Below are 15,888 nucleotides of genomic sequence, written 5' to 3'. Positions count from 1 at the left end.
TTACAAGTAAATTTTCAGCAACAAATCTGAGCTTGTTTTAAGAAAATAATTACTTAATATAGATTTTTTTTTTTAAGTTCTAGTTCCACTGCCAGATTATTTCACTTGTAACGAGACATTTCTCCAGCGTTATAAGTGAAATAATCTGTCAGTGGAGATAGTACATTATTGAACTTAAGTTATTATTTACCTAAAAAAAAAAGCTCCAACATTTTGTTGAAAAGTTACTTGTAAGTTAGTTTTGTCTTATTTAAAGTGTGCTCATATATTTACACTAGAAACTAGACCAAAGGTAATTTTTTGCACTTTGCAGTGTGGATATGGGTGTGTCCTTGGCTATATTTTTAAAAAAGAGAGAGATTCATTCTGCTTTTTCTAGTTTACATCAGAAATGCATGTTTTCTTTTATTTTATTTTAGTGTGGGGTCAGTTTTTTAGGGTGCAGGAGAGGATCATCCTGTACTTTCCAAAGTATAAGTAGCATCAGTCAAAAAATGCAACGTGACGAGAAACATGTAACTGGACTGCAAGTCACATTGTAAGTTAGTTTTGTCTTATTTAAAGTGTACTAATGTATTTCCACTAGAAACTAGACCATAAATAGTTGGTATGTTTTGTGTTTTTGCAGGACAGCCCTAGAAGCCGGAGTGAGGGGGAGTGGGACAAGCGGCGTCTTGTGATCAGGCTGTCATTTCCTCTCCTCGACTCTGTTGTTCCTGAAAAAGGGCTTTGAGAAGGAGCCAAGTGGCCCTGGCAGTGACAGTAGGTGGGCTCCTCGCGTGGATCTGGTGAGACCGTCAGAGGGGGGAGAGGAGGTCGGGTTGAGCCCCTGGCAGGCCGAGACGAAGAGAAAAACAAACACGAGGACGAAATCCTGTCCCTGGTGGCGAATACACTTCACAGCAACCAGAGGTGATTTACGGTACAGTAAAGAAAACAATCTAAATGACGACAAATCTGTCTGGTGCAGACTTATGATGGCAACATGACTGCAGATCTTGAAAGAAAGAGGAAATGAGAGTATTTAAAATTGAAACTCTCCTTTCGCCACACTACAACCACAAACGTCTGTGTTTTATTGATGTTTTAAATGACAGACCAAAACACGCAACACATAGTTGTTAAGTGGGAAGAGAATGAAACATTGTTTTCTACAGAAAATAACCTGAAAAGTGTGCCATGCATTTCTGCAGACGCCCATTTTTATTGATACTCCCATAAAAATCACCTTGAACTTTTGATCAAAATATATCCAGATGTTATAAAGGCCTAGTCAAAGTCCAGACTTAACTAAATGTAATAGCTAGTGGAAGGAACTGAACATTTCCGTTAGTTATGTTGCAAACATTTCAGTTAGATGCTGCAGCAAAAGACAGATTAACCAAATGTTGACTCAGAGAGGCTGCATATAAATGCACACCACACTTTTTAGATTTTTAATTTGTAAAATGTTTGGAAAAGTTTGCTTCTACTTCACAGTTATGTGGTATTTTCAGTGGTATCACATAAAATCTCATAAAAATATAGAAGTTTGTGGAAAATGTGACAAAGTTCAAGGTTTATGGATGTGTTAGCCAGATACGGTAGCTGGTGTAATAAAGATAAAAGTTATGTAATAAGTTACCTCTCTCAACCCAGAGGGTATAATAACCTGAAAATGAAATTATCAGCACAGAAACAATCAAAAGTCAGAGTCAAAATCAGCTTTATGCTCAACAAATTAAACTTCTGATAGAAATTCAAAAAGTTTCATTTCAGATTATCATCTGTTTTCACTGATGTTCTCATAAGGGATAAAAAAGGAAAATACAAAGTTTCTGTGAATTCATTCTTCATAAAATTCATGCGTTTTTCCACAAAATACAAAAGTCTTGGAGCAAAAACGTTGATTATTTGTGGTCACATTGATCTTCCCATCTGACCTCCACTGACAGGTCAAACCCAGAGAAACTCTGAAGGGGCTGCAAACAACCACAGATATTTAAAGTTTACATTTAAAATTGGGTTGTTTGAAACTGCAGAATCAAACCTTATGGTTATAGTGTGACTAAATGTTACATTTTTCATGCAGTATGAACATTTTCTTTGTGGAACTAAATTATACAGAAAAGTCTCAGAACAAATATCTTGGCCTTGGTTATGAAAGAAAATAAATCTAAAACATTTTTAAAGAAATAAAACTAAAATGCATTCCTTCATGAAGGCATATGACATTTTATTGACCAAAATGTAGCATCTAAAACTGGACTTGAGCTAAAATGACAAAAGATTTCCAAATTACGACTAAAATTAAAATATGTTTCAGTCAAAACTATGACTAAAGAAAATTAAAATGTGGAGTTAAAATTAGTGAAGACATTGTTGAACATTTATTGATAGAACTGAAGAATAAAATAAAGTTGTAAATTATTCCATTTACTGTCTATACCCACTTATCCTACAAGGTGTCTAGTAATCATAATAATTTCATAATTAAACGTATTTATAATTATTTTTATGTGTATTATGCATACATAAATGTTTAAATATTATATAGATTCCCTATAATAAAATTTCAAACAATAAATTCAATGTTTATTTAAACTATTTTCAGGTTCCAGGGTTGAAGTTGACTATTTCAAGCTGTCACTGTGATTCTTCAAACCCCAACATTTGATCGGTTGACTGGGGCAAAAAGTTCACTTCAGATCAATTAAATTGATCAGAGCAGTTTAAGCCCCACCTTTTAACTTCTACAGGTAAGGCTGACAGCAACACAGAACAGTTTAATAATAAATAAATACTTCTAACATGCATCCTATAGCATAGAATAGAATAGAATAGAATAGAATAGAATAGAATAGAATAGAATAGAATAGAATAGAATTACTTTATTCATCCCAGCAGGGAAATTATTTCGCAGTTACAGCAGCATAGAGACAAGACACACAACAACCACCACTGAGTAGCAATTGTAGACAAAATAAAAATAAAATATAACATGCTGTCAATATAAAAAGCAACTTAGAGCCGTCCTTGCAAGGATTCAAAAAATGCAGATACAGTATGTATATACAGATATACATACTGTATATGTATGTATATCTCTATATACATACATACCTCTTCTAAAACCTTTTGATGTATGGAGGACCAAAGCTGGGCATAATTAAAAATAAAAGCAGAAATATATGTATTTTGTGTTTCCTTTTCCCTATATATGTGTTTTTATTAAAAATTTAGATATTTTATTCTCCTTATAAATGCGTTTTCATCAAGAAATGTATATATTCTTATTTCCTTTTTCCTTTATACATGTGTTTTCATCCAGAACTGTAGTTTGTGTATGTAATTATTAAATAGCCTAAATATTTTTGCACCCAGTTTTGAACATTTGCACTTTTGAACCGCCATATTTATTTTCCTGCGTTCATCCTTAAAACTGTCCATTTATTTGTTGTTTAAAAGTAGGTCAAGGAGCGCCCTCTAGTGTTTAACTGAGTTATCCCACATGATCAAATCAAAGTGACGTGAATATTTTTGTCACATAACACCACAGGCCCGCGCAGGACACACACACACACACACACACACACACACACCTTCCCGGTGTTTAAAATTAGATGTGTGTGACCCATCCACGCAGGTCGCTGGTTGTACCTCGAAGAACAGCGAAACCCAGCCGGAGGGTCGAGTTCAGGCCCTGCAAGGGGTTCAGGCTAAACAACCAGAGAAATAATGGTGGTCTCGGTGAAAAACGACACCCGGCTGACCAGTTCTCAGAGCTTCCTCTGCTCTGGTTTCGCTGGTTTCTTCAGCAAAACCGTCACGTCTCCTCTGGAGGTCGTGAAGATCAAACGTCAGGTGGGAACTTTTCACGGCAAAGGCGGATTTCTGCAAACTTTTATCGTCATCTACCAGAATGAGGGACTTCGAGGATTTTGGAAAGGGAATATGGTCTCCTGTCTCCGGCTGTTTCCATATACAGCAGTTCACCTCACCACGTACAAGAAGTAAGTTTAGCAGGGAAATATATAATACTGGGACTAACTGTCGCAAATTATATCTTATTTTATAGCTGCTTGTGTTATTATTCATCTATTACTTCACTTTTAGTACACACTGATTTTGCAAATTGACGCTATTATCAATATGGATGAAGCATTTTAACACGTGTGATGTTTTAAAATTAAAAAAAGACTGTTTTGTTATTGTTTTGTCGTCTATTTTACTGTACGGAAATACTTCCTGTTTTGACCGTGCGAGACGCATCCTCTTGTTTCCAGCCAATCAGAAGGCTCCATTTACTCAGTCCATTTTTAAACAGGAAGCTGTTTAGTTTGCCCGACGTTTTGTCTGGCAGGTTATGATAATAGGTTTAATCGGTACTTTATAGAAAATATATTCGCCAGAAGCAGAAATACAGTATATAAAACAATTTTAGAGATGTAAAGAAAAAACCCAAAAAACAATATTATATTTTTGCCTCCAACTTCACCAGCTTCTGCAGATTGAATAAAGTTAATGCAGTGAGTTTAACAAATTGTTTACATTGGGACTCAAACTTTCATCAGGAATATGTAGATTGATAAGCTAACTATTACACAACTTGTAAATTATCTGTTGATTTAAAAAAAAGTAACAAGTTAAAAATAATGGTTGAAACTGTTCAACGGTGAAGTAAAATCTATACTACTACCATAAAATATTTGAAATTGATAAGAAATCCTCATTCTATAGATACCAAATAAAAAAAACATATTAGTTTAATATTTTAGAATTTTCTTATTAATTTTATTACATTTCATGTTGAACATTTTCTTCCTTACTTAAATGATGTAATTAAATACTGTGAAATTAGTGTTTTTCTGCAACATGAACATAATTATTATTACTGCGATTTTAAATATATTTGACAAAAATAAATATTAATCACAGAATTATTCAGCTGCAATAAAGAAACTGTGTTTAGTGTTTAAATTGTTTGGGGGTTTTATAACTTGCTGAAAGGGGAATTCCTGCCTGTGAGACCGAACTGAGGGCAAACGGTTTGAAATCACATCTGCTGGGTTACCAGAGGGCAAAACAAACTGCTGATCTCTGACAGCATGGATAGAGGGGAAAAAAAGCATTAAGCTGAGCAGTAATCCAGCAAGGAGCAATAAACCCGGCTGGTCATGCTTTATAACACATGTTTGAATTCCTGGTTTTATAAACATAAGTTATTTAGTGCTCACCTTTTCCTGTCTAGCAGCGACAGCAGCAACTGTTCAGTAGTTCCAGGAAAAGGAACCCCCTTCCTCTTTTAGCTCATGTTTTTTTATTTAAATAATATTTCCTGCTGAAGGTTTCAGGTTATCGGCCTGAAAAGTAAAATACTGAGCATAAACGTCCACATAATTTATTTTTTTTTTACATTTAAATAACAGTTGTAGTTTTTACACCACTGTAGAAAGTGTTTAATATATTAAATAAGAGCCACAACACTTGTTGAATCTACGTAGATAAATAATTAATAAATAAGAGATTTTAAAAATGTTATTGACTTAATCGATCATGCCATCGGTTATCCTTAAAATTAATTGATTCTTTGGACAAAAGAATTGTCACATTCTACCATTTTTTAAACTAAAACACTTAAGCCTTTTTCATACAGCATTAGAAATATATTAAAAGATACAAATAAACATTTTAATTTTTTTTAAAATCGACGTAAACATTACTAAAATACAATAAAATAAATGTGAAGCTAAAACTGCCACTTAAGGAGTTTTGAGTAAAACATATTTACAGACAAAGGTGTTTTATATAATCTTTTATTTATACAGAAACAATCTCTTGAGACTTGTTGTCTCTTTTACAAGAGATATATGTTACATACATCACAAAAAGGCAAATGAAAATAATAAAAAATGCAAAATGTATATGTTTTTAACAGTTTTTGTTTAACTACTGCTCTGAATATATTGCTTTTTCAGCAAATTACCATTTTTTGAGTCTGCATACTCCAGTTAATGGGTTACTAAATTACTAGATTATTTCAAAGATTGATTCATTACTGTTCATTATTGACGCCTGTTTGTGTGCAGGATCGTCCACCTTCACATGGATGAGCTGGGCTTTATCTCCCAGTGGAGGGCCATATTAGCCGGCGGACTGGCTGGCGTCGCTGCCGCCCTGCTCACGTATCCTCTGGAGGTGGCGGAGACCCGACTGATCGTCCAGAACTGCAGACAGCGGACCTACATCGGCGCAGCTCACACCATCTCAAAGATCTACAGGAACGAAGGCCTGCCCGCTCTCTACAGAGGATTCTCCCTCACCGTTCTGGGTAAGCACGCATTTATTCAACACACGCGTCTGACATCGATACTGAATTATTTCCCACTTCCTCCATCTTCTCCGCCTGCAGGTGCGGTTCCCTTTTCAGTCGGATGCTATGCGGTTTACATGAATTTGGACAAGCTGTGGCAGGAGCCGTCGTTTCGCTTCACTCCTCTGCAGAACTTCATTAACGGCTGCATTGCAGCGGGAGTGGCTCAAACGCTCTCATACCCCTTTGAAACCGTTAAACGGAAAATGCAGGTGGGTAACGAGCAGCTTATCTAATTTAATTTTGTGTGTTTTTCCTCAAATTGGTCTCTCACTAAAGAAAAGCAAACAAATTACTTTTGCCATTTAAAAACAATAAATATTTGTCCCGCCAGTGCAAGTGATTGGTTCGGATGGAGAATTTTTATTTTTATTTTTATTTTTGAGAAAATTTATTCCAAGCAAAGTCGTCTTTAAATGGGAAATGTTAAATACAAAAAAAGTATTTTTCCTTCTGTTTTTTCATCTATCTGGTGACTTTTCCAGATTTGCTTTTAATTACTTTTATTAAGCTTCATTAATAAAGAAACTAGTTTTTCTAATTTATTAAATAGAATCTAAAGGAATTTGCAAACTGAATTTCTCTATTTTGATAAGACAAATATGCAAAACTCTTTTTAAATGTTGGATCTATATCAGTTTCCCACGCAAAATATGACTAGTTTATAAGTTTAATTAAAAATATTTGGTGCGCAGATGAGAAAATTCACAGTATAATTTCAGTATCACAAGAGCCTGTTTAAAGAAACTACTATGAAGCTAAATAGTTTATGAACGCCAGACTGCTGCTCACAACAAAAACACGCTGCTAAAAGCACTAAATAATGCTAAATATTATTTAGTGCTATAATCTAATTTAATACTTTTCCATGACGTTAGATCTTAAACCAAATCGACACATCTGTGGCAGAAGGAAACCGCTCGTTCTGAGGAACAGAGATTCTTCATTTGATGCAAATGTTGTTGCCACAAAGTTTTCTAAATGACCTTGTTTCTCTTCATGCTGTTTTTGTTTATTTAATTACATGAAATTTTCAACTAAATCAGAAAATATTCAAAAGAAAAGTGCGACTTTTGTTAAATATGCACTAAGCAACAAGAGATTCATTTAAACTTTTGTTAGTTTATCACGTTATTTCATTCTTTGTTGTTTTTTTTGGGGGGGTTGCATTTACAGTGGAAGGATACCAACAAATTCGTCAATTTCTTTATATATTATTGGTGTAAAATCCTCTAAAAATGTCTGACTGCTCTAAAGCAAGTAGCCAATACACCGATCAAGCAATACACTTTTTAAAAATCTGTTTACTTACTGGATATAATATATGCCACCCTACAAACCGGATAAATGGTGATCCGGTTTGTACAATGTAACTAACATTTTAGGTTTAATACAAAAGTGCGTTCAGCTGCACAGAAAAATATAAATATGGGTAGATTAGATCAGATTTTATCCTGCTTCAACTTGTTGAACAGGATCCTGAGAAGCGGCTTTCCTGCCACAGTTTCACCAGAAGGGGGCAGTAATGTCGTGTCCAAGTTATTCACTGAATGTAACGCCTTAGAGAGACCATAAACTAACTGAATGAGGACCTTTACTGGACAGAAAAATAAATCTCTGCTTAAAAACATGACTATTACATAAGTATTAGTAAATGTATTTTATGTGAAATTGGTTCTGGGTGTTTAATAATCTTTAATTTGCATTTCAGACCTTTCTGGGTTTATTAGGAAGGACAAAATCCTCATGGTCCTCATTGTTCCTCATGGAACAATCGTTCTGCAAAGGACTGGGCACTTCATCCGGGTTTCGTCTGCCTATTATTAGCTGCCACAAGGTTTAACAGCAGCTGGGAATGTGAATGTGCCCCAGGTCCATCAGGCTATAGATAAGTTCTCTAAAGATAGACTGTCAGATCGCAGCAGCTCTGAGGGCTGTGCATTTCCAGATAATGCAACCTACGGCACTTTATTATACAGTTCTTATTGAAATGCTTCCATTTAATGAGAAGCGTACGGTTAAACGTTAACCCACTGCAGAGAAAAGATTAAAAAGATGTTTCCAGATGGACAGGGTAATGATATAAGATGAGCGCTGTACAGTTTAATTTCTTCTTCTTAACGAGTTTATGTGTCAACTGCAAATTTTAAGACGCCCACATGTGACCTCAGCAGCCGTAACGCCCACATGATGGCCGGCTGGATGTACGACAGAACCTACGTGAACTCGGAGACGCTGAGGGCGCTAATGGCGGCTCAGGAAGTTAAATATCTGGAAGTCCAGCAGAGTCAGAGGGGAGGAATGCTGTTGGAGGTGAAATGACGTCTGCAGCCTACAAAAGGCGATACAGGAGCTTTCTCTGGAGAGTTTTAAAACTTTTTTCTCCTTACAAATTTGTTCTCGAGGTTTAAAACTTTAAAGGACACACGTGAGGTTCAGTCTGTGGTTAAATAAAGAGAAAACAACTCAAGTTTTGTGGCAACATTTACTCCTCTTTACATCTGATTGATGACATCTTGCCTTTCTTAGCTTTACCCAAAACATTTTTACACCGGCTTGTTTTACTACACTGAATCAATCAATCAATCAAATTTTATTTGTATAGCACATTTCAGCAGCAAGGCATTTCAAAGTGCTTTACATCATAACAAACACAGAATCACAATGCAACATAGAATCAATCATTAAGTAAAGTTACATCAATAAATTTGTAATTGATTACATTTCAAATACAATTCTAAACAGGTGGGTTTTCAGTTGAGATTTAAAAGAAGTCAGTGTTTCAGCTGTTTTACAGTTTTCTGGAAGTTTGTTCCAAATTCGTGGTGCATAGATGCTGAAAGCTGCTTCTCCTCGTTTGGTTCTGGTTCTGGGGATGCAGAGCAGAACCAGAACCAGAACCTGAGAGGTCTGGAAGGTTGATACAATAAAAGCAGATCTTTAATGTATTGTGGTGCTAAGCCGTTCAGTGATTTATAAACTAACAACAGTATTTTAAAGTCTATTCTCTGAGCTACAGGGAGCCAGTGGAGGGACTTTAAAACTGGTGTTATGTGCTCTATCTTCCTGGTTTTAGTGGGAACGCGAGCAGCAGCATTCTGGATCAGCTGCAGCTGTTTGATTAATTTGTTGGACAGACCTGTGAAGACGCTGTTGCAATAATCAATACGACTGAAGATGAACGCATGGATGAGTTTCTCTAGATCTGGCTGAGACATTAGTCCTTTAATCCTGGAAATGTTCTTCAGGTGATAGAAGGCCTGAAGATGTTTTAACAACAAACAAACACAATTCAAGCAATCTTAGCAGAGAAACATTTTCCAGAGGAAATATTCCAGAGAAACTTCCTCCTAAACGTAAATGTCCAGATTTCTTTAGTTGCTGGTAGTTTGTCTTTTTGTTTGTTTGTTTCTCCTTTGGTGCTTTAAAATATTTAAATAATTTTATTGTATTGCCATAATTTCCCATTGAAAACGGTGCTTCAGTTTAGTTTATTTGTATAGTGGCAACTTAAATATTAGATTTAGAAAAATCTAATATTTTATCTAAGTGCATTTATTCATTTGGGGGTAAAATATCTACTTTAGAGATTTTTTAGTTTTACTTGTTTTTAAACATTTAGATATTTTTCAGCTAAATAAAGGTAACTGTAGCTTTTTTAAAATTAATTTTAATTTTGACTTCCTGTTTTCCTGGGGTATAAACACATGAGCCGGTTTCTCTTAGTTACTCCTTAAGAACAGGAACTGAAGGAAAACACGCTGTTTGAACAAAGTGACCCAAATCCTGAGTGACAAAAATTCATTAAAGAAAAAAAATCTACTAACTCAGTCACAATAATTAAAATGTCTAAGATAAGTGAAAATGGATAAAAATAAGACTGGATCCGGGGATTTTTTTTTTTAAATCATCATGCACAGTAAAGTGGAAAACAGAAAAATTTAATAAAGGTGCACCACAAGGCTCTGTTCTTGGCCCACTTCTTTTTAGAAAGGTGTATGTGTGATTTGTAATATTTGTCTCCTGGTTCAGGTTTCCAGGTTTATGCTAATTACAATGGAAGAGGCAGGTAGAACATCCTAAATAATACTTAAGTAAAAGTAGCTTTACTTCAACATATTTTATTCGAGTAAAGGTAAACAGGAAATAACTCAAATAAGAGTAAAAATAATTTGGAAAAAAGCTACTTCAGTACAAAGTAACTGATTAAAACATCTGATTCAATATTTTACGATAATGTTATTAGACAAACAAAAATAGAAACCTGTAAAAATCCTTCTATGTTAAAAACTAAAATCAATACATACAATAATAAATACAAAATAACAAAACTTTTCCAACCAATACACTTTGGAGAATGTCCTGTATGTTTAATCTAAAATATTTTTGCAACATATCCTGCTTATAAAATGGGGAATATCCCACTTTGAGGTGTAAAGATACACGCAAACTGCAAAAATAAATCTGTTTTCTACACATTCTTCAAAACATGTTTACATTTCATACTTGAAAATGACAACAGAGATATTTAAAAAACAATCTTGACGTTTTAACTTATTGGAATTTTACATTTTTCTGCCGATTCACTCATATTTTATTTCTTTTTCATTATTTTCTCAGGCACAGAGTTCTCGTCTTCCCCATTTTGGTGGTGTTGATGTCCACTTCAGTGGAACGATGGACTGCTTCATGCAGATTGTTAGAAACAAAGGCGTTCTGTCACTGTGGAACGGACTAACGGCCAACATGATAAAGGTGTCTCTATGCTTGATTGTGTCATAGATTCATTTGGTTAGAAAATTGATTTCTGTGTAACAAATAGCTCCCACATGCCAACGGAAAGATTTGTAACGCATGATCTGTGCAAAGGCAGGAGTGACGCAGAGTGTCCACTGCAGGAGAACAAGGTGGAACAGCATGCTCCAGTCTCCAATTTCAGCTGCAAATATCTTCAGCGCTGAACATTGTCTCACACATGATGATCTAATTTAAAACAAGACCCCTTTAAGTTCAAGAGAAACAATCATTAAGACTTAAAAGCGCACATTTGGGGTAATTTAGGTCAAATTTCCAGTTGTTTTAACACTAATCAGATCAAAACTCTGTTGTTCCCTCACAGATTGTTCCTTATTTTGGTCTTCTGTTCACCTGCTGCGAGATGTGCAAGCAGGTGTGCCTCTACCGCAACGGCTACATCGTCTCACCTCTGAGCTACCAGCCCACGCCGGGGGTCGACCAGAGCCTCGGGCCGTACGAGCTGGAGGAGGTCAGGCGCTACTGGAAAAACAGGAACTTTGGGTCAAGGGAGTCGTCTTTTGGGAACCGCTGGTGAAGCTGGAAATGCGTCCCGAGGACAAAAAAATGGAGGAAAAATCAAAAACATTCACTAGACCCTCCAAGAGACTAATACTAGGACTATTTCAGAGTTATATCATTTTTATCTGACAGTATTAAGCATAAATTGTGAGCAATTTATGACTGCTTTATGTAAAAACCTGTGCCTTTGTTGTTGAATATTAATTTTGGCTCCTGTTGCAGTTTTTGCTGCATTAACTTCACACTGTGCTTCAGTCTGTTCTGAGGAAGTAGACTAACTCTGATGATTGAATCTGAGCGTTATGATTGTAAAGAATCAAATGAATGCAACGTTTTCATCCTTCAACAGAAGCAGGCTTTTATCTGCTGACACAAATTGTTACTGAAGGAATCAAACATTAAAAAATGTTTACTTTTAACAAAACCTAAGTGTTTATTTTTTTATGTGTACCCCGAAAAGATAGAACTGCATCCAAAAGCTGACTTTTTAAAAAACAAAAAATGAGTTTAATGTCTTAACAGTTGCTTTGTTTTTAAGCAAACTCTTTAAATTCTTCTACAATTTCAATGTACTGTATGACACAAAGCAATGTTTTATTCCATTATTTTATCAACGGTCGACCTTCCAAATTCACATTTTATTTCAACATTTTTTTACTAAACATGATTCTTTATGAGAAACTGCTACATGAAGATAACTGTGTGCATCTACACCAAATGTATTTTGGTAATAATAACTTTGTACATTAAACTATTTATGGTAGAGTCCAGTATGTTCTGTTTGCAGTTTGTCCTCCACCTTGTAGTATTTATGGGCAACATAGTGTACTACATCCTGTATATGGCAAGCCGTCATAACATATATTCATTCTGCAAGCCTGCTAGTTAGTTGTTTGGATTTCAGTAGCATTTAACCTCATTAAAATCACATTTAATATTATTTTTCCAAGAAGGGCTCTAAGTTTCCTTTAAAGTGACTGGAATGCTTAATACATGTATATATTTTTTTAACGTTTAAGTTTCATTTAGAGTTGTAACAAAAGATTCATTCATTCACAATCAAGACCAACATGATTATGAAACACACCTGATGTTTTTGTTAAAGTTTCATAAACTTCATTTTGAAAGAAATTGATTTGGAAAAATGTCTCTTCTGCCTAATTTTGTTATTTAGCATTTATGCAGTTTATATTGATTATTTTCATTTTGGTATTTAACATACCAAAATTTCCACATATTTTGGTCCATCTGATGATGCATTTCTTAAATATTAAATTATTTTGTGTTGAGTACTTGAGTAGCTTTTTCACCCAATACTTTTTTTATAACTGAATAATTTCATGGATGGCTACTTTTTACTTTTACTTGAGTTAACATGTTGAAGTAGTGCTACTCTTTACCTGAGGAAAGAAGAAAATATGCATTGGAAACGTTAAATTATTTGATAAAATGACCTGCCTTAAGAGCTGTGACAGGTTTTACGTGGACTCAGTCAGCTGATTGACTTGTGTCCTCAGTGTGGGAAACACGGTGACAGCCAAAGGACATCAACAGATGGGGTGACCTTTACCCACCATAGTTTTCAGGCCCTGGCTGCTTCAGACTGGCAGACGACGCGACCTTTAACTTTAATAAGAGTAAAGAAAACAAATAACAACAAAATGAAAGTAAAAGGAACTATCCACAACTTTTTTTGGATAACTGATAAACTCCCTCTTCTCTTTTGGGACGAAAATATGTCCTTTCATTCCCTGCGTGACCATGGAAACCAGCGAATCAAACTGACAGAAAGCCCTCTGGCCCCGCCCACCGCACTCACAACCGACCAATAGCAAGCGAGAGTCGAAGTTCGTGCTTTTCTATGCGTTCAGCCTCCTTAAAACCCCTTCAAGTCCCGGTTCGATTCTGCCATTTCAACTCCACCTGCAAACCAGACGGAGCGAGCAGCGGGACGGCGTCCGGAAACACCCGAAGATGACTGATACGGCTATCTCCTTCGCTAAGGACTTCCTCGCCGGTGGTATCGCCGCTGCCATATCCAAAACAGCCGTAGCCCCCATTGAGAGAGTGAAACTTCTCCTCCAGGTAGGCGTTATTCCTCTCTATGCAGAGACGCCTCAGCCTTTGATGCGGCATCCTTAAAACAGCTGACTCTTAGATCCTGACCTGACGCAGTGATAAGTGCTGGTAAAGATTTGTTTTTAAAGCATGGATGCTGCAGCGTCAGCAGCAGAAAGTAGACTATTAATAGTAAATCTCAGCAGCTCTTTCTGAGTTTAACAATGAGCATATTCGAGGCAAACCAGACCAGTTATGTAATAGTCAGGCCTGAAAGCTGCAGCACTCCACGGGAGGAAACACAGTGTCCCTTAACAAGCTCATATGGTCACCTGCTGCGGCGTTTGAAAAAACATTTCTTCTTCTATGAAGTGTGATAGTTTGGCTTAAAAACTTGCAAACAAGGTCATAGGAAGGATTGCACCACGGGTTTTCACTGCTGCATAGGGGCCTGGATGCAGCAGGAGGAGGAGGAAGAAAATGAGGGGGCGGGGTTATGAGTTCTTGAATGAATGCGTAAAGAGTTGATCCAGCATGCAAAAACAGATTAGTGTAAAATAATAATGTCATTTCCTGTTTTCCTTACAGGTGCAACATGCCAGCAAACAGATCACAGCCGACAAGCAGTACAAAGGCATCGTGGACTGCGTTGTCCGCATCCCCAAAGAGCAGGGCTTCCTTTCCTTCTGGAGAGGCAACTTGGCCAATGTCATCAGATACTTTCCCACGCAAGCCCTCAACTTTGCTTTCAAGGACAAGTACAAGAAGATTTTCCTGGACGGCGTAGACAAGCGCACGCAGTTCTGGAGATACTTTGCAGGTAACCTGGCGTCAGGCGGCGCAGCAGGGGCTACGTCGCTCTGTTTTGTCTACCCACTCGACTTTGCCAGGACGCGTCTTGCCGCCGACGTGGGCAAAGCAGGGCAGGAACGTGAGTTCAAGGGCCTGGGTGACTGCTTGATGAAGATCTTCAAGTCTGATGGCCTCAAAGGTCTGTACCAGGGTTTCAACGTCTCAGTGCAGGGCATTATCATCTACAGAGCAGCCTACTTTGGCGTCTACGACACAGCAAAGGGTGAGTCTACAAACTTTCTCCCCCCAATGAGCTCCTGAACTTTAGGGAACTAGATTAACCTTTTGAACTGATGCATCTCTTTCAGGCATGCTCCCAGATCCCAAGAACACACACATTGTTGTGAGCTGGATGATCGCTCAGTCTGTAACCGCCGTTGCCGGTCTCGTGTCCTACCCCTTCGATACCGTCCGTCGTCGTATGATGATGCAGTCTGGACGCAAAGGAGGTAATAACTAACTTGATGCTTGATTCTCTATAGCTTAAAATTTCTGTTTGTGGTCATGATTGAGACCTTCTTCTATTTTCTCCTCAGCTGATATTATGTACACCGGCACCCTGGACTGCTGGAGGAAGATCGCACGTGATGAAGGCAGCAAGGCCTTCTTCAAAGGAGCCTGGTCCAATGTGCTCAGAGGCATGGGCGGAGCCTTCGTGCTCGTCTTGTACGACGAGCTTAAGAAAGTTATCTAAGTTGATTGTGTCTCTCCACTGTTCATGTTGTTAAATTTATCTGTAACATATCTTGTACATTTGGAAGGACTTAAATACCTGAGCTATATATGTTTATAGGGGACCAACTAGTATTTTTTTACTAGTTGTACTGGGGGAATCTGTTATGCACTTGTTTTTTTTGTTGGTTTTTTTTGGCCCATTCTTTTCCTTTTTTTGTTTTGCCCCTCACGAGAATTTCATTCCCTGACTTCAAGAACTTTGCCAGAATATGAGAAATAAAGGCAACCTACTGCGTGAACCTCCTACCTGGTTTCTAACTCTAATGTCATGCATGAATGGTTTCCAGGTTGGCAGCCCCTTGAGAGAGCTGTAAGCTTAGAACTGCAGGTTGTAGTTGGGGGTGAGCCAAAATCAGCTAAGAAAGTTGAGCTGCTGACAATATTTCAAGTCACACTTGCAGAAAAGTGATAGGCAGGTAGTCTGGGAGTCGGACGTTTGAACTTGCTGCAGAGGAACTACTAGGATTACATGCAGGAGGGGTTGGATTACTACAACTTGCTAAATATACTTTGATCTCTTGCCGTGCTCTGTCTGCCTCGGACTGTTGTGACGGAGGACTTTGTGTCCTTGAGCT

General features: G+C 37.0%; 2 protein-coding genes across 3 annotated transcripts; both read left to right on the top strand.

The window, feature by feature from the left end:
• Positions 1 to 739: 739 nt before the first annotated feature.
• Positions 740 to 12,438, top strand: slc25a43 (solute carrier family 25 member 43). 2 transcript variants are annotated; one of them, XM_023329104.1, is made up of 7 exons: positions 740 to 912; positions 2,594 to 2,738; positions 3,626 to 3,992; positions 6,069 to 6,310; positions 6,392 to 6,564; positions 10,973 to 11,107; positions 11,472 to 12,438. In XM_023329104.1, the coding sequence occupies exons 3-7, from the start codon at positions 3,718 to 3,720 to the stop codon at positions 11,682 to 11,684; spliced, it is 1,038 nt and encodes a 345-aa protein (XP_023184872.1). In that variant the 5' UTR covers positions 740 to 912; positions 2,594 to 2,738; positions 3,626 to 3,717; the 3' UTR covers positions 11,685 to 12,438. The 2 variants fall into 2 exon arrangements, with proteins under 2 accessions (XP_023184872.1, XP_023184873.1); XM_023329105.1 differs by lacking the exon at positions 2,594 to 2,738.
• A 1,118-nt stretch (positions 12,439 to 13,556) lies between these two features.
• Positions 13,557 to 15,559, top strand: LOC102227069 (ADP/ATP translocase 2). Its single transcript, XM_023329028.1, has 4 exons — positions 13,557 to 13,753; positions 14,315 to 14,801; positions 14,887 to 15,027; positions 15,115 to 15,559. Exons 1-4 carry the CDS (start codon positions 13,643 to 13,645, stop codon positions 15,270 to 15,272), a joined length of 897 nt encoding a protein of 298 aa, XP_023184796.1. The 5' UTR covers positions 13,557 to 13,642; the 3' UTR covers positions 15,273 to 15,559.
• Positions 15,560 to 15,888: the final 329 nt, after the last annotated feature.

The sequence above is a fragment of the Xiphophorus maculatus genome, chromosome 23, assembly GCF_002775205.1.
Source record: "Xiphophorus maculatus strain JP 163 A chromosome 23, X_maculatus-5.0-male, whole genome shotgun sequence".
In the NCBI taxonomy this organism is placed as follows: domain Eukaryota; kingdom Metazoa; phylum Chordata; class Actinopteri; order Cyprinodontiformes; family Poeciliidae; genus Xiphophorus; species Xiphophorus maculatus.
This window is presented reverse-complemented; position numbering and strand designations above follow the sequence as displayed.